Here is a 25,950-nt window from a genome sequence, read left to right on the forward strand (position 1 = left end):
AAACAATGTCTGTCGCTCCAGCGTTTGTGAGCCGTTATGTATTATTGTAAATAATCTTACCATGTCAGGGGTGACAGTATACGATTGGGGTCTGTATAGTGTGCAAATATGATTGCCTAAACATTTTTTTTTTCTGATGTATAGGTCCTTACGGATGGTTGCATACAGAATGTTCACCGTGTGGGTTCACGGTTACCTTGGACGAAAAAACAGGCGTACTATTCCAGCATGTGCAGTTCAGAAAGTCAGAGCAATGTTTCCAGAAGAAAATCAAGTATATGTTGGTTTCAAGCTAGCCACTGACAATAATGCTTCTGAAATGGCCGATTTTTGAAATGTGTTTCTTTACTTTACTATGCTATCTTTTTCAATAAAAAAAAATTTAAAATCCAAACTTTTGATGTTTATTTATTATAATATATTAACACAGCATAAGTATTGTACATAACAAAACAAAATATACAGGATATAAACTGCTAGTGTTGATTCTGAGGAAGGCGAAAACCCATTGTTATTTACGTTTTGTTCTTCATTAGTGGGGGAAATTCCTTCCCGACTCCAAATATGGCAATCAGACTAAATCCCAGAATCAACACCCAATATCCACAGATAGTTTGCTTACAAATTATTACAGTAACAGGCAATATAAATAGTGGCAAATAGTTGTACGCTTTTTTTGTAGAAGGGCAAACACAACATAGTTCAGTACATTAAAAACGTGACTTGTGAGCTAGAACAGTTGATGCTTTATCCGGCCGTGGTTCTGTGGCTATGTTTGGTGGTAGGGTCAATGTACGTGTTTGCCAACTATGTTCAATTTCTTGTTTTGTCAATTTGATCACATTTACAAACATAGGAAAGAGGTGTGAGAAAGACATTGGTACGTACTCTTTCTTTGCAGTCCATTTTTTGCTTAGTTTAGAGAAAACTACATTATACCTCATGCTACCAAGCCGATCCGACTTTGTGGTCTGTCGGTGGACTCTAGATTGTTCCCGTTTTGTATTATGATTATGGGCCAAAACAGCAAGTTTTGTCCGTGCTTCCATTCCGTCTAAAGAAAAATGTATTCTTTTCGGTCTGTATTTTAGAATAAAGCTGTGGAATACCTCGATTTTTCCTGTATGACAGAAAGATGACAAGTGGGGCAAGTCTTTCAATAATTGTTTATCTTTGACAATCTTTTCAAGCGCCTGATAGGCTGCCGATGTTGTTGACATCCAATTGTGTTTGCGATCGTCATCAATGTCTAAACATCTGTGATCACATTGTGTGAGAATGTCCCCCGGGAATTCATGTACATTACAAATATGTTGAAGTACAGAGAGCCATTTTTCACGCAGCACATCCACATTACCGCAACTAGTACTACAGCAGTACCAAAAATGATTGGTTATTGACGTGATCCAATCAACAATTTGGGAACAGTTTTTTTTTTTACTTGCAGCCTTCAGCTTCTTCCGAATGGACTTAGCATAATGCCATATATCAAATTGATGTCCAATCTCGGGGTATTGTTCACGTATTTTTTTGCGTATGGAGACATGACGGTCTGTTGCAAGAACATACACATTGAGCCCATCTTGAATAACACGGTTAAGACAGTTTTGAAAGGCCAAACTTTCCATAGCCACAGAAGATGTGGTTTGTGTAACCTGAACGATTTCAAAGTCAACAATCTTGTCGCTCTTGTAATCCATCAATGTGTACACACAATATTTTGCATTATGCCCAGGGCTATCACATTGTCCGTCACCAAGGAGACACAATGGTGTTTGTTTGATTTCTTTATGAAGTTCCATTTTTTCTTGTTTCCAGTGAATGTCCACCACTGGAAATAATAATTTTCTTTGGTGACGAAAGTAAGTGGAATGTGAAATAAATTGCACCCCAATCGATTTACAAATGTCAGACATCTTGGCATAGTTCCCACCATTAAATAAAATGGAAGCTGCAATCAGAAGATTCCCAACCGGTATCCGATTACACTTCGGTTGACTTTCCCAAAAATAATCATGTCCATTGGGACATTTCCCTTGTAGCGAAAGATAGGTACCTTGAAGGAATTTGACTGTGTTTTCTATTTTGTGGCCACAGAAACACGCGCACAGAGCAACCAGTACATCTAAAGCCGATTCAAAAACCAAAAATTTACGCTCTTTTACTAGCTCTTCATCTGCTCGTTCGGAAAACAAATTTGTTGTCACGTTGTCAAATGATAAACTAGAATCTGGTGGTTCGTAGTCCAGATCTGTTGGATCATTTATGACAGTAGAAGAAACAAAGCTTTCCTCGGGATCCTCAAATATGACTTTACTTGATGTTTGTCTTTGTAAGCGGGGGGTTGAGAACGTTGATGGGTAAAAATGATCCAACTTCATTGTTATTTGGTTAGCAAAAGAAAGTTCTTCCTCTGGAAACTGGCATCCTGTATACACTGTGAAGATGTGTGATTGAGTGGTTGCATCTCTTATTCTTTTGAAAGGTGTGTTGGTGGCTCTCGTTGACAATGTCGTATGTCGGGTGTTTGTTGCTGCATTTCTTTCGAAAAATTTCCTCTTGACACCAATTTTTACATGTTTCACTCCCATGACTTTGGACATTGACGTTGGTGGATCGTTTTGCATTGAGGTACCGGTCGAAGCGTATGTAATTCTGTTGGTGGATGTAGTAGGCAAAGGCAATTGCATGCATTGTGTTGCACAAGAATAAGTGTGTTCCTCTTCTGTACGTTTCCGTTTAGATGGTGGACACTCTGTTTCCTGATAAGGGAATATCGTGGGAATTGCACTTTCCTTCAGCCATCGTATCTTCTTTTCCGACTTAAAAACATAACAGTCTTCTGCAAAGTGTTTTGAACATAGTCTAAATAAATCTTGTTTTTTCCCATCCAAAATTCTTTGTGAGAGTGCATCTAGATTGTCCAACGATTGTCTGGCCTGTTGGAGCCAAACTTTTATCTTGTCAATGTTGCCTGGGAAAACATGCAGGGTCACTCCTTGAGAGTAAGTAGCTCTATTAGACCGACTGTCACAACTAGAGACAATGCACGACGGCATTTCTATCAAAAAAGTAAATGTAAATATTATGGCATGAGAAAAGATCATTACGGTAATAGCGATGGATTACATAAAGATAGTTGATACCCCGAATGAGGTGTATTTGTGTACTACCATACTTACTATTCCAATTTAGATGTGTGAGTTTGCCTTTTCTAAGTGCAAGAGTAAAACTAGAGAGTTTGTCTAAAATTATATTAACCACAGCGTTTTTTGAAGACATAACATCACATTTGTGGCAGTTCTTGGCTCACCGCGTGCGAAGTCACCCATATTTATCACACAAATGTGACCTATGGTGTGTTGTAGATTGTCATGTGGAGAAGTGAGTATTCAACATGTTACATTGTTTATAGGTAACTGTTTGGCACTGGGAATTTACGGTTGACCAAGGCACAAAATAGTGTGTCGTTTTAGACTATCATTGTAAAACCGTCAATGATCTCAGTGCCAGACAGTTTCACCATGTCAATGTTTGAGTATAGGTTTTTTTGGCTGACCAACCCATTTTTTGTTTTGTTTTGTTTGTATGTAATAGAGACAGTGAATTAAAGAGAATAGCATTTCTAAACCAATTTTTTTTTATTGATGAAGCCATAACTGCCTTCCACAGTAACACAGAAGAAGTGTTCCATCATAAACACAAATATAAAATTTACATGCAGAACACAAAAAGTTTTTGTTACATAGTCACAAAAAAATAGTTCTGTTAAAAAGTCAACATCGACGGATAGGGACCAACATATAAAAGTAGAATTTTGTAGACGGAAATGTAAAAGAGATTTACATTGAAAATACACACATGTCAACGACAATCACTAAGAAGTTATCAGCAGATGAAAAAACCTTGCTTCGTCACATCATGTTTATGGACCTTCACCAGCAGATGAAAACAACTTTTTTTCCTCATCTCATCATCAAACCGGAGCCTTTAGCAGCAGGTGAAAACACCTTGCTTTGTCACATCATCGAACTGGACCTTCATCAGCAGATGAAACCAACTTTTTTTTTCTCATCTCACCATCCAACCGGACCTTTAGCAGCTGGTGAAAACACCTTGCTTTGTCACATATTACCACCGTACCTTCACATTGTATTACAGAACGTTTCAGCCAATCATGCGGCATGTCAAAGTTATATTTCCTACAGAAGAATAAAATAAAAAATGTATGAATGGATTGATCAACTTCAAGCGTTGCACTATGCGCAACATGGTCGCTTTGGAAGAATGTCATCCCTGTCTGATCACTCTGCATAGTTTGGCTCCTCTGGTGAACTTGTGTGTCATGTATGTTTATATGAACTCCCTATGTTAGGGATTACTTACTTTCTATAATTCGTAACTTATGCTGCTCAGAATGGCCTGTTCGTCTCCATGTTGGTAATCCGCTCTGGTTGCTGCTGTCGTCGTCTGTATCTGATAGCGTTGCTTTGCCTCCTGTTAAAAGAAGTACAATAATATATATAAAAAAACATAATTTGCAATTATTGTACGTTTAGGGTAGTCCCCTCGCTCCCGCACCTGTTCAAAGTATCTATGCTCCTCGAATACACTCCTCACGGTTGTGTTTTCACTGGCGCGCTCCCTCTCCTCCTGGTAAACTGCTGTTCAAAAAGTCACACACATTGTGTGATTAGATAAAGTGATGTACAAATAGCTGCCACACTCTAAATGCTGCCACACTCTAAATGCTGCCACACTCTAAATGCTGCCACACTGGAAATGCTGCCACACTGGAAATGCTGCCACACTGGAAATGCTGCCACACTGGAAATGCTGCCACACTGGAAATGCTGCCACTCTGGAAATGCTGCCACTCTGGAAATGCTGCCACTCTGGAAATGCTGCCACTCTGGAAATGCTGCCACTCTGGAAATGCTGCCACTGTGGAAATGCTGCCACTCTGGAAATGCTGCCACTCTGGAAATGCTGCCACTCTGGAAATGCTGCCACTCTGGAAATGCTGCCACTCTGGAAATACTGCCACTATGGAAATGCTGCCACTCTGTAAATGCTGCCACTCTGGAAATGCTGCCACTCTGTAAATGCTGCCACTGCCCTCCCTTGGTATGATGACACAGGCCTCCAATGTTATGATGCCACAACCTATACGCTGCCACAAGGTATACGCTGCCACAAGGTATACGCTGCCACAAGGTATACGCTGCCACAAGGTATACGCTGACACAAGGTATACGCTGACACAAGGTATACGCTGACACAACCTATACGCTGACACAACCTATACGCTGACACAACGTATACGCTGACACAACGTATACGCTGACACAAGGTATACGCTGCCACAACCTATACGCTGCCACAAGGTATACGCTGCCACAAGGTATACTCTGACACAAGGTATACGCTGCCACAAGGTATACGCTGCCACAAGGTATACGCTGACACAAGGTATACGCTGAGCCAACCTATACGCTGCCACAAGGTATACGCTGCCACAAGGTATACGCTGCCACAAGGTATACGCTGCCACAAGGTATACGCTGACACAAGGTATACGCTGACACAACCTATACGCTGACACAACCTATACGCTGACACAACCTATACGCTGACACAACGTATACGCTGACACAACGTATACGCTGACACAACGTATACGCTGCCACAAGGTATACGCTGACACAAGGTATACGCTGAGCCAACCTATACGCTGCCACAAGGTATACGCTGCCACAAGGTATACGCTGCCACAAGGTATACGCTGACACAAGGTATACGCTGAGCCAACCTATACGCTGCCACAAGGTATACGCTGCCACAAGGTATACGCTGACACAACGTATACGCTGCCACAAGGTATACGCTGACACAAGGTATACGCTGAGCCAAACTATACGCTGACACAAGGTATACGCTGCCACAAGGTATACGCTGCCACAAGGTATACGCTGACACAACGTATACGCTGACACAACCTATACGCTGACACAACGTATACGCTGACACAACGTATACGCTGACACAACGTATACGCTGACACAACGTATACGCTGACACAAGGTATACGCTGACACAAGGTATACGCTGACACAACGTAGATGCTGACACAACGTAGACGCTGACACAACGTATACGCTGCCACGCCGTAAATGCTGCCACTGCCCTCCCTTGGTATGATGACACAGGCCTCCAATGTTATGATGCCACAGCCTATACGCTGCCACAAGGTATACGCTGCCACAAGGTATACGCTGACACAACCTATACGCTGCCACAAGGTATACGCTGCCACAAGGTATACGCTGACACAAGGTATACGCTGCCACAAGGTATACGCTGCAACAAGGTATACGCTGACACAAGGTATACGCTGAGCCAACCTATACGCTGCCACAAGGTATACGCTGCCACAAGGTATACGCTGCCACAAGGTATACGCTGCCACAAGGTATACGCTGACACAAGGTATACGCTGCCACAAGGTATACGCTGCCACAAGGTATACGCTGACACAAGGTATACGCTGACACAAGGTATACGCTGAGCCAACCTATACGCTGCCACAAGGTATACGCTGCCACAAGGTATACGCTGACACAACGTATACGCTGACACAACGTATACGCTGACACAACGTAGACGCTGACACAACGTAGACGCTGACACAACGTATACGCTGCCACACCGTAAATGCTGCCACACCGTAAATGTTGACACACCGTAAATGCTGCCACGCTGTAAATGCTGCCACTCTCTAAATGCTGCCACTCTCTAAATGCTGCCACTCTCTAAATGCTGCCACTCTGTAAATACTGCCACTCTGTAAATGCTGCCACTCTGGAAATGCTCCCACTCTGGAAATGCTGCCACTGCCCTCCCTTGGTATGATGACACAGGCCTCCAATGTTATGATGCCACAACCTATACGCTGCCACAAGGTATACGCTGCCACAAGGTATACGCTGCCACAAGGTATACGCTGCCACAAGGTATACGCTGACACAAGGTATACGCTGACACAAGGTATACGCTGACACAACCTATACGATGACACAACCTATACGCTGCCACAACGTATACGCTGACACAACGTATACGCTGACACAACGTATACGCTGACACAACGTATACGCTGACACAACGTATACGCTGCCACAAGGTATACGCTGACACAAGGTATACGCTGAGCCAACCTATACGCTGCCACAAGGTATACGCTGCCACAAGGTATACGCTGCCACAAGGTATACGCTGACACAAGGTATACGCTGAGCCAACCTATACGCTGCCACAAGGTATACGCTGCCACAAGGTATACGCTGCCACAAGGTATACGCTGACACAAGGTATACGCTGACACAAGGTATACGCTGACACAACGTATACGCTGACACAACGTATACGCTGACACAAGGTATACGCTGACACAAGGTATACGCTGACACAACGTAGACGCTGACACAACGTAGACGCTGACACAACGTATACGCTGACACAACGTATACGCTGACACAAGGTATACGCTGACACAAGGTATACGCTGACACAACGTAGATGCTGACACAACGTAGACGCTGACACAACGTATACGCTGCCACGCCGTAAATGCTGCCACTGCCCTCCCTTGGTATGATGACACAGGCCTCCAATGTTATGATGCCACAGCCTATACGCTGCCACAAGGTATACGCTGCCACAAGGTATACGCTGACACAACCTATACGCTGCCACAAGGTATACGCTGCCACAAGGTATACGCTGACACAAGGTATACGCTGCCACAAGGTATACGCTGCAACAAGGTATACGCTGACACAAGGTATACGCTGAGCCAACCTATACGCTGCCACAAGGTATACGCTGCCACAAGGTATACGCTGCCACAAGGTATACGCTGCCACAAGGTATACGCTGACACAAGGTATACGCTGCCACAAGGTATACGCTGCCACAAGGTATACGCTGACACAAGGTATACGCTGAGCCAACCTATACGCTGCCACAAGGTATGCGCTGCCACAAGGTATACGCTGCCACAAGGTATACGCTGCCACAAGGTATACGCTGACACAAGGTATACGCTGCCACAAGGTATACGCTGCCACAAGGTATACGCTGACACAAGGTATACGCTGACACAAGGTATACGCTGAGCCAACCTATACGCTGCCACAAGGTATACGCTGCCACAAGGTATACGCTGACACAACGTATACGCTGACACAACGTATACGCTGACACAACGTAGACGCTGACACAACGTAGACGCTGACACAACGTATACGCTGCCACACCGTAAATGCTGCCACACCGTAAATGTTGACACACCGTAAATGCTGCCACGCTGTAAATGCTGCCACTCTCTAAATGCTGCCACTCTCTAAATGCTGCCACTCTCTAAATGCTGCCACTCTGTAAATACTGCCACTCTGTAAATGCTGCCACTCTGGAAATGCTCCCACTCTGGAAATGCTGCCACTGCCCTCCCTTGGTATGATGACACAGGCCTCCAATGTTATGATGCCACAACCTATACGCTGCCACAAGGTATACGCTGCCACAAGGTATACGCTGCCACAAGGTATACGCTGCCACAAGGTATACGCTGACACAAGGTATACGCTGACACAAGGTATACGCTGACACAACCTATACGATGACACAACCTATACGCTGCCACAACGTATACGCTGACACAACGTATACGCTGACACAACGTATACGCTGACACAACGTATACGCTGACACAACGTATACGCTGCCACAAGGTATACGCTGACACAAGGTATACGCTGAGCCAACCTATACGCTGCCACAAGGTATACGCTGCCACAAGGTATACGCTGCCACAAGGTATACGCTGACACAAGGTATACGCTGAGCCAACCTATACGCTGCCACAAGGTATACGCTGCCACAAGGTATACGCTGCCACAAGGTATACGCTGACACAAGGTATACGCTGACACAAGGTATACGCTGACACAACGTATACGCTGACACAACGTATACGCTGACACAACGTATACGCTGACACAAGGTATACGCTGACACAAGGTATACGCTGACACAACGTAGACGCTGACACAACGTAGACGCTGACACAACGTATACGCTGACACAACGTATACGCTGACACAAGGTATACGCTGACACAAGGTATACGCTGACACAACGTAGATGCTGACACAACGTAGACGCTGACACAACGTATACGCTGCCACGCCGTAAATGCTGCCACTGCCCTCCCTTGGTATGATGACACAGGCCTCCAATGTTATGATGCCACAGCCTATACGCTGCCACAAGGTATACGCTGCCACAAGGTATACGCTGACACAACCTATACGCTGCCACAAGGTATACGCTGCCACAAGGTATACGCTGACACAAGGTATACGCTGCCACAAGGTATACGCTGCAACAAGGTATACGCTGACACAAGGTATACGCTGAGCCAACCTATACGCTGCCACAAGGTATACGCTGCCACAAGGTATACGCTGCCACAAGGTATACGCTGCCACAAGGTAAACACGTACCGACATTGCCATCAACGACTTTTCTAAGACCATACAACTAAGAAAACGCGATAAATTCCAGAGGGACGCAACGGATTACGATAACAACAGGGTTTACCGATGGAACGAGTCGTCAACTTACGCAAATTCATGGCGCCAACCACGACAACAAACAGAAAATTTCTCCAGTTCTGGCAGCGACTCCTCTATTGGTCGACGTCCTCCACGTTTTTTAGGCAATCGGAGAGGCCGAAACGGACCACCAGGCGGGCGGGGAGGAGATGGACGAGGTCGAGACACCAACATACAGACAAGGTCCCAGGTAGGAAGAACCACCTGGTCGTCAATCTCTCCTCTCATTCCCTTACGCCAACAGAACTGTCAGTCTTACAGAAAGGCTTGTCCTTCTGCCCCACCGCCCCCTGTAATACGTTCATTCTCCAGCAGGAATTGAACTACTTTTACAGATCATTACGACTCAAGACACACTTTGGACTTACTGATCTATCCACTTCCCAACAGCCTAGAGACGTGTGCTCAGAAATTTCTATTTCTAATTTGGGCCTCCGTAGCAAAAGCAATTTTGCTCCCCCCAAAATCTACCACGCTACAGAATCAGTGATTGAACTTGTACAAAGAGACATTGATGTCGTCTTGCACGATTACAATTTGGGCTACTATCCCCATCAAAAAAATTTGTCCACTGAAGAAAGGACATCCTTAAGGGATTTACAACATAACCGGGAAATCATAATTAAACCAGCCGATAAGGGAGGGGCCATTGTAATACTTGATTATAATAATTATGTCTCTGAAATCAATCGCCAACTTACTGATAGTAACACCTACCTCAAAATACCAAGAGACCCTATTTCCGATATACGCCATAAAATCAACTCCATCATTGATCATCACCTTGATATTAATACAATTGATCACAAAACACACAAATTTTTACAGAATCCGTTTCCAATCACTCCCGTATTTTATGTCCTACCAAAAATTCACAAGTCTTTAATCAATCCCCCTGGTCGACCAATAGTTGCCTCCACCGACTCTATTTCATCCCCATTAGCCATCTTTTTAGAAAAAATATTGACTCCCCTCATTAAAAAAACCAAATCATTTCTCCTGGACACCAGCCATTTTTTACAGATTATTAAAAGTCTACATCAGATTGAGCCTACTAGCCTCCTAATTACATTGGATGTCAATAGCTTATACACATCCATCACACATCAAGATGGCCTAGCAGCCACAAGTAGCCTCCTGGACACTACCGATATGTCCATGAATTCCAAATCATTATGTTTAGAACTACTCGAATTAATTCTGAATGAGAATTATTTCTTATTTGGGGACAACTTTTATAAACAGATCAATGGCACTGCTATGGGTTCTAACATGGCTCCTCCATATGCCAATGCCTACATGGCAGAATTCGAATCTACCCACATTTACACCAATCCTAGATTCAGGGATAATGCAATCTGCTGGCATCGATATATAGATGACATATTTTGCATATGGAAAGGTACTGAACAATCTGCCATAGATTTTGTCCAGGAAATTAACACCATACGTGAGGGTCTACAATTTACATTAAATCTGAGTTCACAGGAGATAAGCTTCCTGGACACGTTGGTTAAGAAAAATAACACTGGCCATCTAGTTGTCGATCTATATACCAAACCCACAGACAGAAATGGCCTGCTCCATTTCCAGAGTAACCATCCGTATAAAACTAAAACCTCACTTCCTAAATCTCAATATAAACGCATCTCTAGGATTGTAACAGATGAGACAACACGACACACTAGATTACAAGAAATGACTGACAAATTCAAAGACAGAGGTTATCCTTCACGGATACTTCAACAAGAACTGCATAATACGATTCAAGAAGATCACACACCTTGTACCACCCGCAACGACACTAAACTAAATAGAATTCCGTTTGTACATACATATCACCCTTTGGTTCCAAAATTCCAACAAATTATTAGAAAACATTGGCACCACCTCAGTACAGCCTACCCGACCATTCTAGAATTTAAGTCGCCTGCGATGATGTGCCTCAAACGCCCACCCAATTTCAGGGATAGATTGGTTAGAGCAGACATTGGCAGCAACACTAAATTGCCCAGACAAACTTTCTTACGACCCAGACATAATGGAACTTTCCCATGCCTCCATTGCTCATGCTGCTCCAACGTTATCAAGGGTGATCGGTTCCAGCATCCCCACACTAATAAATCTTTTCCCATAAAAGGCTTCTATACATGTGATACCAATTTTGTGGTATACCTGGTAAAGTGCCCGTGTGGGCTAATATATGTGGGCGAAACCACACAACACATTAGGGATCGCATAACAAGCCACAAATCTACTATCCGCTGTAACAAAAACTGGTTACCATTACCAGACCACTTCAGTAAGGCGAATCATCAACTTTCCCAATTTCAGTTCCAGATAATTGAACACGTTCCTCAACCACGTAGAGGTGGCAACCACATACATTTACTTAAGGAACGGGAATCCTACTGGATACATACATTACAAACCTTAAGTCCCAGGGGTCTCAATAGGGAATTTGACCTAATGAATTGATACGAAACCCTATTATCTTCTGTGCAGTTCATGTATTAATGCCAGTTCCTATATCTTGTTTGACTTGCATATTCTAACTTGTTGTCTTTTCTGTTTCTAGACACGCTAGAGAAAAAAAAAACACATCCACATGGACCAGGTAAAAGTACCATAAAACCGGCTGTCAAATCTCATCTTTATTCCTTCATTTTTATACATATATATTTTTTCTGATTTTTACTTTTTATTTTTATTTTTTCTAATTTTTCTAATTTTCCCTTCTCTCCATGTTGCCATGACTACTATCACCTTCTATACCGTTCCTACATCTATCCTTACATTGACATCCCATACACATGGGCTGAGATCATCTATACCTTCAGACATACGGTCCCTTTCCTTCTCTGGTTCGTTGTCATGGCAACTAGATAGCGTCCAATCAGTTTCTGTCAACATACTTCTCTATATAGTTGCATTCCTTCATTACATGCCACTCACATATATATATATATATATATATATATATATATATATATATACACACTAACACACATTCTTACTATAATAACCTCAGGAATATTCATTGCACTCACATCAGCTGCTAGGTCCCTTTGCTCTCTTTCTCCACGGTCCCTTACTATAATTACCTCATGAATATTCACTGCACTCACATATCAGCAGCTAGATGGCTCTGTCAATACTCCCAGAAGGTTTCTTTTTCACGGTCCCTTGCTATAATTACCTCATGAATATTCACTGCACTCACATATCAGCTGTTAGACGGCTCTGGCTGTACCACTGACATCAGTTCCGGTTGGTCTGGTATAAACACAGACGCAACTCACATAGCACAGACACACAGGGAATATCCGGCGGACAACCCATACCAGTGATATCGTCTTACAGGTACAGCAGCACATGTCTTTCCTCTTACTTTCTCCCTTTAGTTTATCCTCTAGTGTTTGTTCCTTTTCACACTGTCCTTTATTTTCTACCGGTACTTTATGGTATGGTCTACAGTGAGGACTCTTTCCTCTCCCCACCACAATAACAAAACTATATCAATATATGTAACCTAGGTATTGCATCACCATCAGAGGTTTCCAGATTGTTTATGCCACATACAGCTATATACTGCTAGATCCTCCTTGAGCATATTTAACTTAATTTTGTTCTGACTATTCAGCCCCTAGTCTTGTTTTTATAGATCATTATGACTTATTCTTTCATAGATGATTATGATTTCCTTAATTCTTGTGTTACGTGTTCCACTAATTGATCACGCAATTTTCTTTATACAGTTCAGTATTAAAATATTTTTATTTTTCCTTATAATGTATAATAATTGTTCTCTGTGTATATCTGAGGTGACAGCGCTATATAATTTCATGTAAACAGAGATAACTCATCTATATATGTTTCATATTATTATTTTCATTTGTTCATACTGTATTTTTGTAAATTTTATTGCCAACTTTGTAAAAGCATTTTATTCTTTATCATTTTAGCGACCGTGACAAAGGCCGAGGTTCGGCCGAAACGTCTTACCAAGTCGCTTTCCACCTCAACTTTACCATCTTTTGTTGCAATAAAACTTAAATTTGTTTGCATCTGGATCTTTTGCGTACCTCTGTGAGTGCTGGGGTTGTATATTTTCAATATTGTGGGATTCTCGTCCCTACCTTACTAGCACCACGCCAATTGATTGAGGAGTGCATCCCAATATCTATTTTTGATTACAAGGTATACGCTGCCACAAGGTATACGCTGCCACAAGGTATACGCTGCCACAAGGTATACGCTGACACAAGGTATACGCTGAGCCAACCTATACGCTGCCACAAGGTATACGCTGCCACAAGGTATACGCTGCCACAAGGTATACGCTGCCACAAGGTATACGCTGCCACAAGGTATACGCTGCCACAAGGTATACGCTGCCACAAGGTATACGCTGCCACAAGGTATACGCTGCCACAAGGTATACGCTGCCACAAGGTATACGCTGACACAAGGTATACGCTGACACAAGGTATACGCTGACACAAGGTATACGCTGACACAAGGTATACGCTGACACAAGGTATACGCTGACACAAGGTATACGCTGACACAAGGTATACGCTGACACAAGGTATACGCTGACACAAGGTATACGCTGACACAAGGTATACGCTGACACACCGTAAATGCTGCCACACCGTAAATGTTGACACACCGTAAATGTTGACACGCTGTAAATGCTGCCACTCTCTAAATGCTGCCACTCTCTAAATGCTGCCACTCTCTAAATGCTGCCACTCTGTAAATACTGCCACTCTGTAAATACTGCCACTCTGTAAATGCTGCAACTCTGGAAATGCTGCCACTCTGGAAATGCTGCCACTGCCCTCCCTTGGTATGATGACACAGGCCTCCAATGTTATGATGCCACAAGGTATACGCTGCCACAAGGTATACGCTGCCACAAGGTATACGCTGCCACAAGGTATACGCTGACACAAGGTATACGCTGACACAAGGTATACGATGACACAACATATACGCTGCCACAACGTATACGCTGACACAACGTATACGCTGACACAACGTATACGCTGCCACAAGGTATACGCTGACACAAGGTATACGCTGAGCCAACCTATACGCTGCCACAAGGTATACGCTGCCACAAGGTATACGCTGCCACAAGGTATACGCTGCCACAAGGTATACGCTGCCACAAGGTATACGCTGCCACAAGGTATACGCTGCCACAAGGTATACGCTGCCACAAGGTATACGCTGCCACAAGGTATACGCTGCCACAAGGTATACGCTGCCACAAGGTATACGCTGCCACAAGGTATACGCTGCCACAAGGTATACGCTGCCACAAGGTATACGCTGCCACAAGGTATACGCTGCCACAAGGTATACGCTGCCACAAGGTATACGCTGCCACAAGGTATACGCTGCCACAAGGTATACGCTGCCACAAGGTATACGCTGAGCCACAAGGTATACGCTGCCACAAGGTATACGCTGCCACAAGGTATACGCTGCCACAAGGTATACGCTGCCACAAGGTATACGCTGCCACAAGGTATACGCTGCCACAAGGTATACGCTGCCACAAGGTATACGCTGACACAAGGTATACGCTGACACAAGGTATACGCTGACACAAGGTATACGCTGCCACAAGGTATACGCTGCCACAAGGTATACGCTGAGCCAACCTATACGCTGCCACAAGGTATACGCTGCCACAAGGTATACGCTGCCACAAGGTATACGCTGCCACAAGGTATACGCTGACACAAGGTATACGCTGACACAAGGTATACGCTGACACAAGGTATACGCTGACACAAGGTATACGCTGACACAAGGTATACGCTGACACAAGGTATACGCTGACACAAGGTATACGCTGACACAAGGTATACGCTGACACAAGGTATACGCTGACACAAGGTATACGCTGACACAAGGTATACGCTGACACAAGGTATACGCTGACACAAGGTATACGCTGACACAAGGTATACGCTGACACAAGGTATACGCTGACACAAGGTATACGCTGACACAAGGTATACGCTGACACAAGGTATACGCTGACACAAGGTATACGCTGACACAAGGTATACGCTGACACAACGTATACGCTGACACAACGTATACGCTGCCACAACGTATACGCTGCCACAAGGTATACGCTGCCACAAGGTATACGCTGAGCCAACCTATACGCTGCCACAAGGTATACGCTGCCACAAGGTATACGCTGCCACAAGGTATACGCTGCCACAAGGTATACGCTGACACAAGGTATACGCTGCCACAAGGTATACGCTGAGCCAACCTATACGCTGCCACAAGGTATACGCTGCCACAAGGTATACGCTGCCACAAGGTATACGCTGCCACAAGGTATACGCTGCCACAAGGTATACGCTGCCACAAGGTATACGCTGCCACAAGGTATACGCTGCCACAAGGTATACGCTGCCACAAGGTATACGCTGCCACAAGGTATACGCTGCCACAAGGTATACGCTGACACAAGGTATACGCTGACACAAGGTATACGCTGACACAACGTAGACGCTGCCACAACGTATACGCTGCCACGCCGTAAATGCTGCCACGCCGTAAATGCTGCCACGCCGTAAATGCTGCCACGCCGTAAATGCTGCCACTCTGTAAATGCTGCCACTCTGTAAATACTGCCACTCTGTAAATACTGCCACTCTGTAAATACTGCCACTCTGTAAATACTGCCACTCTGTAAATACTGCCACTCTGTAAATGCTGCCACTGCCCTCCCTTGGTATGATGACACAGGCCTCCAATGTTATGATGCCACAGCCTATACGCTGCCACAAGGTATACGCTGCCACAAGGTATACGCTGCCACAAGGTATACGCTGCCACAAGATATACGCTGCCACAAGGTATACGCTGCCACAAGGTATACGCTGCCACAAGGTATACGCTGCCACAAGGTATACGCTGCCACAAGGTATACGCTGCCACAAGGTATACGCTGCCACAAGGTATACGCTGCCACAAGGTATACGCTGCCACAAGGTATACGCTGCCACAAGGTATACGCTGCCACAAGGTATACGCTGCCACAAGGTATACGCTGCCACAAGGTATACGCTGCCACAAGGTATACGCTGCCACAAGGTATACGCTGCCACAAGGTATACGCTGCCACAAGGTATACGCTGCCACAAGGTATACGCTGCCACAAGGTATACGCTGCCACAAGGTATACGCTGAGCCAACCTATACGCTGCCACAAGGTATACGCTGACACCAGGTATACGCTGACACAACGTATACGCTGACACAACGTATACGCTGACACAACGTATACGCTGACACAACGTATACGCTGACACAACTTATACGCTGACACAACCTATACGCTGACACAACCTATACGCTGACACAACCTATACGCTGACACAACCTATACGCTGACACAACCTATACGCTGACACAACCTATACGCTGACACAACCTATACGCTGACACAACCTATACGCTGACACAACCTATACGCTGACACAACGTAGACGCTGACACAACTTATACGCTGACACAACGTATACGCTGACACAACGTATACGCTGACACAACGTATACGCTGACACAACGTATACGCTGCCACAACGTATACGCTGCCACAACGTATACGCTGCCACATCGTATACGCTGCCACAACGTATACGCTGCCACAACGTATACGCTGCCACAACGTATACGCTGACACAACGTATACGCTGACACAACGTATACGCTGACACAACGTATACGCTGACACAACGTATACGCTGACACAACGTATACGCTGACACAAGGTATACGCTGACACAAGGTATACGCTGACACAAGGTATACGCTGCCACAACGTTTACGCTGCCACAACGTATACGCTACAACACTGGAAATGATGACACACTGCTTTTGCTGCCACAGGCCTCCATGATATGCTGACACAGGCCTCCCGTATATGATGCCACAGACCTCCCCTATATGATGCCACAGGCCTCCCCTATATGATGCCACAGGCCTCCCTGATATGGCTCCATGATATGATGCCACAGGCCTCCCGTATGATGGCACAGGCCTCCCTGATATGATGCCACAGACCTCCCCTATATGATGCCACAGGCCTCCCCTATATGATGCCACAGGCCTCCCCTATATGATGCCACAGGCCTCCCCTATATGATGCCACAGGCCTCCCCTATATGATGCCACAGGCCTCCCTGATATGATGGCACAGGCCTCCCGTATGATGGCACAGGCCTCCCGTATGATGGCACAGGCCTCCCGTATATGCCGACATAGGCCTCCCTTATATGATGCCACACATGATGCCACACATGATGCCTATTTCGGCGTTACTTACCGCCTCGCTGTTCCCCCACGGTGGTCCTCCCAAGTCGCCTCGCTCGTCCTCCTACGTCGCCTCGCTCGTCCTCCTCCGTCGCCTCGCTCGACCTCCACCGTCGCCTCGCTCGTCCTTCCACGTCCGATTCCCTGGTACACCTCGTCCTTCCTTGTCCTCCTCGTCCGACTCGCTGCTCCTCCTCCGTCGCCTCGCTCGTCCTTCCACGTCCGACACACTGGTACACCTCGTCCTTCCTTGGCCGCCTCGTCCTCGAAGTGTCCCCTCGCTGGTCCTGGTCCGCCTCGATGGTCCTGGTCCGCCTCGATGGTCCTGGTCCGCCTCGATGGTCCTGGTCCGCCTCGATGGTCCTGGTCCTCCTCAGAGCGTCTCCTCGCAGGTATGCTCGCAGTACAACCTCCTTCCACTGTGTAGTCGCTTTGAAAATGGCGGCACACAATGTAAGGAGGTTTGAAGACATTGAAACCCCTCCCTCTCCTGGCACTTGCCAGGATAAGGGAGGGGGGATTCTGTGAGCTCACTAGAGCGAGTCACTTTTCCCAAAATTTGCAGCAGAAAAGCTATGTGGTTGCTTTACCACATGCAATGCTGCAATTTTGTGAATGGCTCCATCTAGTGACCAGAAATGGTAAATACTATAAAATTGAATCCAATTGAATACAATTTATAATATTTCCTGACTCGTGAAAAAAATAAAAAAAATTGGAACAATGTTTAATCACCCACACACTAAATGTTTAATTTTTAAAAAAAAAACATGTTTTTAGGGCAACACCATGCCTTTAAAACAAATTGAGGGTATCACATTGGAACAAAATACATTTCTGGCCAGTCTGGATGTAGAGGCTTTGTATTCCTCCATTCCACATAGACTTGGCTGTGAAACAGTGGAATATTTTTTAAAATCTAGGGGCACTCAATATGTGGCTCATAACCAGCTTGTTTTGCAATTACTACACTTTGTGTTAGAAAGGAATGTATTTATCTTTGAAGACCGCATTTTTCATCAGCAACGTGGTACAGCAATGGGGAGTCCCACTGCTCCCACTTATGCAATTTTGTTTCTTGGCTGGTGGGAAGAGACAGTGGTCTTTGGGGATAAATTTGTCAAATGGACTTCATCAATTGGTATCTGGATTAAATATATTGATGACGTATTGTTGCTTTGGAATTCCACAGTGGAGGAATTCAATAACTTTGTGGCAGCCCTTAAAGGAATAGTGTCATCACAAATAATTTTTTTATATGTTAAAGATGTTAGTGCTTTAATAAAGACGTTTATATTCATTTGTGTGTTTGTGTTTTACTGTTTCTTATTTTTACACTTTTTCTCCCCTATGGGGGCTGCCATTTTTTGTTCCATTTCTGTGTGTGTCGATTAACGACACACACAGACATGGAATACGGCAGCCACAGTCCCATAGGGACTGTGAACGGCTCCCGTCCCATTGACTGCCGTGTACGGCGTCTGTGTGGGAACTGCGCATGCGCCGCTCCCACACAGTCCTATTCGAAATTGGCGCCGTCCGGCGCCATTTTCCTGTGGACCGGAAGTCGCGGCCGGACAGTAATATTACTACTTCCGGTCGTGGCTTCCGGACTTGTGCACATGGAACAGCGGCAGCAAAGGGAGCGGACGGGCCGGAGGGAGCCGCGGCGGCAGGAGCAGGTAAGAGATTTCAATGTATGTTAGTGTTTGTGTGTGTTTACTACTGTATGTAAACCTACTACACTGTGGGTTACCTCAAAAAATGGCGACACACAGTGTAGGAGGTTAAACCTTTCAAACCCCTCGTTTATCCCGGCACTAGCCAGGATAAAGGAGGGGGGGATGCTGAGAGCTCACTAGAGCGAGGGCTTTTAACCCAATGTTGCAATGCTGCAATTTTGGGAACTAGCTCCATCTAGTGACCAAAAATGGGTAGTATTATAAATTAGAAAAAATGTATAATATTTCCTGACTCGCGAAAAAAAAAAAAAAAATTTGAACAATGTTTAATCACCCACACACTAAATGTTTAATTTTTAAAAAAAAAACATGTTTTTCGGGCAACACCATGCCTTTAATGTAAACGATCTAGGGCTCAGGTTCACATGTGAAATCAGTGATCAGGAATTATCTTTTTTAGATCTTAAGATAATCAAAACTAAGGAAGGCGCAATACGTACAAAAGTACACCGTAAGGAGACAGCAACCAATAGTTTCCTTCAATGGAACAGTTGTCACCCTTATCCCCTCAAACGAGGGATCCCCAGAGGCCAATTTATGAGAGTACGCCGGAATTGTAGTTCGATGGACGATTTTGAGTTACAGGCACATGACCTCACGAACAGATTGAAGGAGAGAGGATTCCCTAAGGGGGTAATTAGAAAGGCCTATGAGGGAGCGAGGGATGCAGATAGGCAGAGAGTCTTTTAGTCCCTAGACAACGGAAAGAGGAAAGGGTCACGAGGCTCATAGGTACTTTTGACTCCAAACAATCTGAGATCATGGAAATACTCAAAAGGTACTGGCGTATCCTAGGTGCCGATGCGGACCTGGCGGATCAGATAACACAATGGCCTTCAGTCACGTTCCGTAGAGGTAAAAACATTAGGGATAGGGTGATGCAGAGCTGTTTTGACCCTATAATACAAAAAGGCACTTGGTTGGATAGGCAGATACCGGGCACACACAGATGTGGTAGTTGTAGAGCCTGTGACTTTATCCAAAGTGGGAAAAAATTCAAAAGTGTCACCACCAAGATCGAGTATGACATCCGAGATTTCGTAAACTGCAAAACGGCTGGTGTGGTCTATTTAATTACATGTCCATTCCCACTGAATTATGTGGGCAAAACGGTGCGGCAGTTTCGGCACCGGATTAGGGAACATGTTGGAGATGTTACAAATTCGAGAGATACGTCCATATCAAAACATGTACATGCAAAACATCAAGGCAGGGCAGAATGTTTGAAATTTCAGGCAATTGAACTAGTACGTCCTCCTAAACGGGGAGGGGATTGGGATAACCTCATTCTGCGCAAAGAGGCCCAATGGATTTACAGACTGGCTTGCGTACAGCCTGAAGGTTTAAACGAGCAAACAAATTATACCTGTTTTATTTAAATATACACTCCAACTAAGGTTACAAGGTTTGTCGGTCCTCTAGGTAGGGGTATGGCAATTTAATCCTAGTCCTAGCACAGTTACTTGAAGTACACCATTCAATAGTAACAGGCATGGTGATTCAGTCCAGGAGGGTTTCAAAATGTCCAAAGTGTAGTTGACATTAATATCGTTTTTTCATTCATACAATATGTATTTCCAGGGTAGGTGCTCTTATCGTGGCAGTCCAATTGCGGTCCTGAGCTGATCCGCAATATGTATCCAATCTAATATTGTTATACTCTATCCTTGAATAGTATGAGGCTCTGTGCAGTAAGTAGATACTTCTACAGCCTCCCATTGAGTCTGCACGTTCTGTGGTGTTTACGATGTTGCTTCCGGGTATGTCAGCTGACGGCCGGGAGTCACATGGTCGAGCGTCACGGATGCGGTAGGCGAGTGGGATTGGCTGGTTCGTAGTATGCCGCCGGAGCTAGGGGGAGGAGTATCCAGTTCATAGTAACTCAGAGTCCCGTAGTGAAGCATGCCGCTGACATCTATGCGTGCATTCTTCCGTGTTGTGCAGTAGAATATCTGCTGCTGAAGAAATATCGCTGGCATCCTGGCCAGACTGACCAAGCTACAGACCCCTGATAATAAGTATAGAAATGCGTAGGGTTGGGTTAAGTGAGGGAATTTTGCGTAGGGGGCAGTGGCATTGTTGTGTATCCTTAACATCAGGAGATCTAGGTGCGGTTAACTGCAGGCTCCGGTGTGTTTTAGGGTCTAAACCACTGTTACACCAATGTTCAAACGCTGATTCCATAATTGTTATCTCTGTCTATATATCCAGTCATAGAGGGTTCGCAATAGAACTAGGACTTGGAGTATTTGTTTAATACGTTTTTAAAATACACGGTTGGGCTTTTCACAGTGGTGATTGTACCCCTGTTTTTAGATAGCTATGAAATAAAAGTTATACATTTTACTCATTTATCACTTCAGTGAATTCAAAACCGTGCCAGATGTGTGGCCGCCTAAACTGAAATCTGCAAATATATATGGTACAGCGCGTTTACAGTTCGGAGGGGGGGCCACACTTTGTGAACTGCCCTGGGGGCCCATGGTACCCTTAATCCGCCCCTGGAGAGAGCCGCCCACATGTGTGTCTCATTTTAGCCTGAATGCCCCAACTTGGGGGACAGGGGTTTCGGGAACCCCATTCGCAAAATAGCTGCATGTGTGTCTTAAATGTCTTAAACGGGAATAGCCCTTAAACACAAATCCAGTGTATCATGGTTTAATTGGTAAGGGGTCCATGACCTTTAGGGCACCTGTGACACAATTAGACATTTTCCACTATAGGGGATCAGATAGACGTGACTCAGCAGAGTTTGCCCGCTACACAGCCGGGCACAGTGGTGTGTGGAGCGCTCAGCCAGCATGACTAGGCAGAACTAGAGAACATAATAAAGGAGTGGGGAGTGACAGTGACGTGTGCTGGGTGTCATGGTGACTGAGGAAGAAACCGTTCAGACTAGGCCAGATCTGAGGCCCAGCAGCTGCTCCAGTCCTGTCACATTTTACCTAAACTAGAAATGCAACATTCACATGTCTACAAGAAATATAACTTGATTGTCACCCAATGTTCCCAGGGTCCAAATAATAGATCCACACCATGACCACACAGTGAATGAATAATATTACCATACTGTTACTAAATAAAGAGCACTGTACATAGACCAATATTACCACCATACAGTACCATATAGTGGTAGATAGCAGTTCCACACAGGCACGCTGCAGACCCTATAAGTGATCATAGTACAGGTAAATCCAGTGACTAATTGGTGACATTTTCTTTGATTAGAGTGATTTACTTTCCAACCGGCCCAGACCGATATGACGACTCCTTCTAGCCACGACTCGTCTCTACAGAACTTGACACACAGACATGTTGGTTCCTCGCTTTACCAGAGTCCTCCCTACCTATACTCCACCCTTTAAATATATTCGCCATTCACAGTGCCCCAGATGGTAATAATGCCCACCTTGGTGCCCCACATAATATAAGTGCCCCCTTCAGTAATAGTTCCCCCTTCCATTTTTTGTGCCTCCATACAGTAAAAGTGCCTCCTCAGTAAGGCTGGGTTCACACGAGCACATTAACGTCCGTAATGGACGGACGTATTTCGGCTGGAAGTCCCGGACCGAACTCTGTGCAGGGAGCCGGGCTCTTAGCATGATAGTTATGTACGATGCTAGGAGTCACTGCCTCTCTGCAGGACAACTGTCCCGTACTGTAATCATGTTTTCAGTACGGGACAGTAGTTCCACGGAGAGGCAGGGACTCCTAGCGTCGTACATAACTACGATGCTAGGAGCCCGGCTCCCTGCACTGAGTTCGGTCCGGGACTTCCGGCCGAAATACGTCCGTCAATTACGGACGTTAATGTGCTCGTGTGAACCCAGCCTCATAGTGACATGTTGAAAGAGAAGAAAGGACAGAGCGCTTCCTTAAATAGTATTTCTAATGACAGATAAGAATAAAATCATTACAAAAACTTTCTTTACGAAAGTTGACTGTTATAGTTTGTTGAATTATAAGAGTTAGAAAACAAATGTCCCTTTCGGACAGCTAAAACGCATCAGATGCAACTGTACAAGAGATTGTGACTTTGAAGCCCAGGGAAAAGAAATGCGAAACCACTTCAGTAATAAGGGCTATCCTTCTAACCTGATCAAAGCTGCATTCAAAAGAGTCAGCACATTGAGCCAATAGGAAAGAATCGAACCCTGTGTAAAACCAGGCACAATGACAGGTTAACCACAAAATTGTATTACCACCATTAATTGCCCACATGCACATATTCTAAAAATAGTCAGTCCTATTAAATGACCCCTACTTAAGAAATATCATTCCAAGTCGCACCATTGGGCCGATGCAGCGAGTGCAGAACAACGAGACATTGCTGATCGGCGCTCGTTTGCTCCTGTCACACAGAGCAATGGATGGGGACGAGCGGTCGTTACTCTGATTGCTCGTCCTCATACGTTATTATCATGTCGGCAGTGCGTCTCCCTGTTTACACTGTGAGATGTGCTGCCGACAACGATAATGTTTTACTTTTTTTAAATGATACGATCAGCAGATGATTGAGTGTTTGCTCGTTCATCTGCTGATCGCTGCCCTGTTTACACCAGGCAATTATCGGGAACGAGCGTTATATGAACACTTGTCTGCCCGATAGTCGCCCAGTGTAAAAGGGCCTTAACAGTTATACGTGGCAAGTCAATAAAAAACACAGTGACCCCGTGAACACTACGTTACACAAAAACAAACAAACCAATAAACATGATCCTGAATTCTCCAATGCTAACCGGTCATTATAAATGTGGGATGACCAGATGCAAATGCTGTGAGAACATTTTCAATAAAAAGAGGAAAATTCAGAGCAATGTCACCAATGAGATATTTACCATTGTTGGGTTTCTAAATTGTGCCTCAGATTTTGTTGTTCATAACCTGGAATGCACATGTTGCCTCCAGTATAATTGGTAAGACCACAGCAAAAAAACACACGTCTAATGTGCAAAATGGTTCTATAAAGCATAGTGTTTCTTGGCACGCATCTCTCACACATCACTGTAAGTTTTCAGATTTTGAAGTAACACCAATTGAACAGATTTCAATAACCAACACCAATAGATTTAAACCTTGAAAAGACGAGGGATGTTTTGGATATTCAAAATTAATACCCGTAATACCATTGGGTCTGAATGGGACAGTATAAAACACATGTGAATAAGGGAATACACTAACGCCTCATGCACATTACTGTTGTGCCACTCGGGCCGTCTTTCACAGCATCCAAGTGGCTCCCAAGAGTCTTCATGGACCCATTCACTTTAGTGGGTGAATCGGATCCGTGAAAATTGATCCGAGTCTCCGATCCGAGGAAAGATAGAACATGTTCTATCTCTCCCCGAATCACTGACGGGACTCGGCCGGCGCACACGTTCGTGTGCATGAGGCGTAAGAAAAAGAGCGTTAAAAATCCTGACATTTCAAGACCTTTCCACATGGTTAGCCATAGATTTAACTTGTCCTCCTCCCAAGTTTAGTATCTGATTGCTGATTTCCGTGCGTCTGATTGTGTATGACGGTGTTGCAGCAACATCATAGGGTGCTCACAGAACAACCACATAGAACCCCTGATTTATATTTACTATTTCTCTAATCGCGATTTAGTGTCCTATCAATATCGATAATTTTGGGCAATCTGTTAGTAGTTAAACAATAAGATGGTTGAATCCAAACACATGATCACTAACTAGCAACGACAGACGTTTCTGATTCCTAAGAGTCAGACTTTTTAAGTCAATGGGCAACCTCAGTGATTGAACCTAAACACATGACCGCTACTTAGCAACAACAAAGGCTTCGAACTCCCATTAGCCAGACCTTTCATGATAACGTCTCAGCCGTATCACAGATAGTGCCACACACAACTTAGGGCCTATTCACATCAGCGTTGCTTTCCGTTGAGGGGTTCAGTCTGAGCTTTCCGTCGTGGGAACCCCTCAGCAGAAAGGCAAACAGAAACCTTAGCTTCCATTTGCATCACCATTGATCTCAATGGTGACGGAAACTTGGCTAATGGCTTCCGTTTGTCACCGTTGTGACAGTGTTCCGTTGTTTTTGACGCAATCAATAGCGCAGTCAACTCAACGTATGTGTTACCACATGTTTACTATGATATAACTAATGATATTAATTATTCGCACATCAATTTTTTTATTAACATTTTTTAA

At 44.6% G+C, this 25,950-nt stretch overlaps 1 protein-coding gene across 2 annotated transcripts; it reads right to left on the bottom strand.

The window, feature by feature from the left end:
* Positions 1-3,672: 3,672 nt before the first annotated feature.
* Positions 3,673-18,604, bottom strand: LOC142661429 (uncharacterized). Of its 2 annotated transcripts, none has more exons than XR_012850733.1 (4): positions 18,049-18,604; positions 4,582-4,661; positions 4,387-4,497; positions 3,673-4,202 (listed from the first exon to the last, which is right to left on the bottom strand). XR_012850733.1 is itself a non-coding variant. In XM_075838824.1 (4 exons), the coding sequence occupies exons 1-3, from the start codon at positions 18,506-18,508 to the stop codon at positions 4,390-4,392; spliced, it is 651 nt and encodes a 216-aa protein (XP_075694939.1). In that variant the 5' UTR covers positions 18,509-18,604; the 3' UTR covers positions 3,673-4,202; positions 4,387-4,389. The 2 variants fall into 2 exon arrangements, 1 of the variants encoding a protein (XP_075694939.1); XM_075838824.1 differs by having other exon boundaries at positions 4,582-4,664.
* Between the last annotated feature and the right edge of the window lie 7,346 nt (positions 18,605-25,950).

The sequence above is a fragment of the Rhinoderma darwinii genome, chromosome 10, assembly GCF_050947455.1.
Source record: "Rhinoderma darwinii isolate aRhiDar2 chromosome 10, aRhiDar2.hap1, whole genome shotgun sequence".
Classification (NCBI taxonomy): Eukaryota; Metazoa; Chordata; class Amphibia; order Anura; family Rhinodermatidae; genus Rhinoderma; species Rhinoderma darwinii.

Coding starts and splice junctions, on each gene's coding strand:
- LOC142661429 (XM_075838824.1), bottom strand. CDS start 18,508: ATGTCTTCAAACCTCCTTACATTGTGTGCCGCCATTTTCAAAGCGACT. Junction 4,665..18,048: donor CGTGGGGGAACAGCGAGGCG/GTAAGTAACGCC, acceptor CTTTTTGAACAG/CAGTTTACCAGGAGGAGAGG. Junction 4,498..4,581: donor AGCATAGATACTTTGAACAG/GTGCGGGAGCGA, acceptor TTCTTTTAACAG/GAGGCAAAGCAACGCTATCA.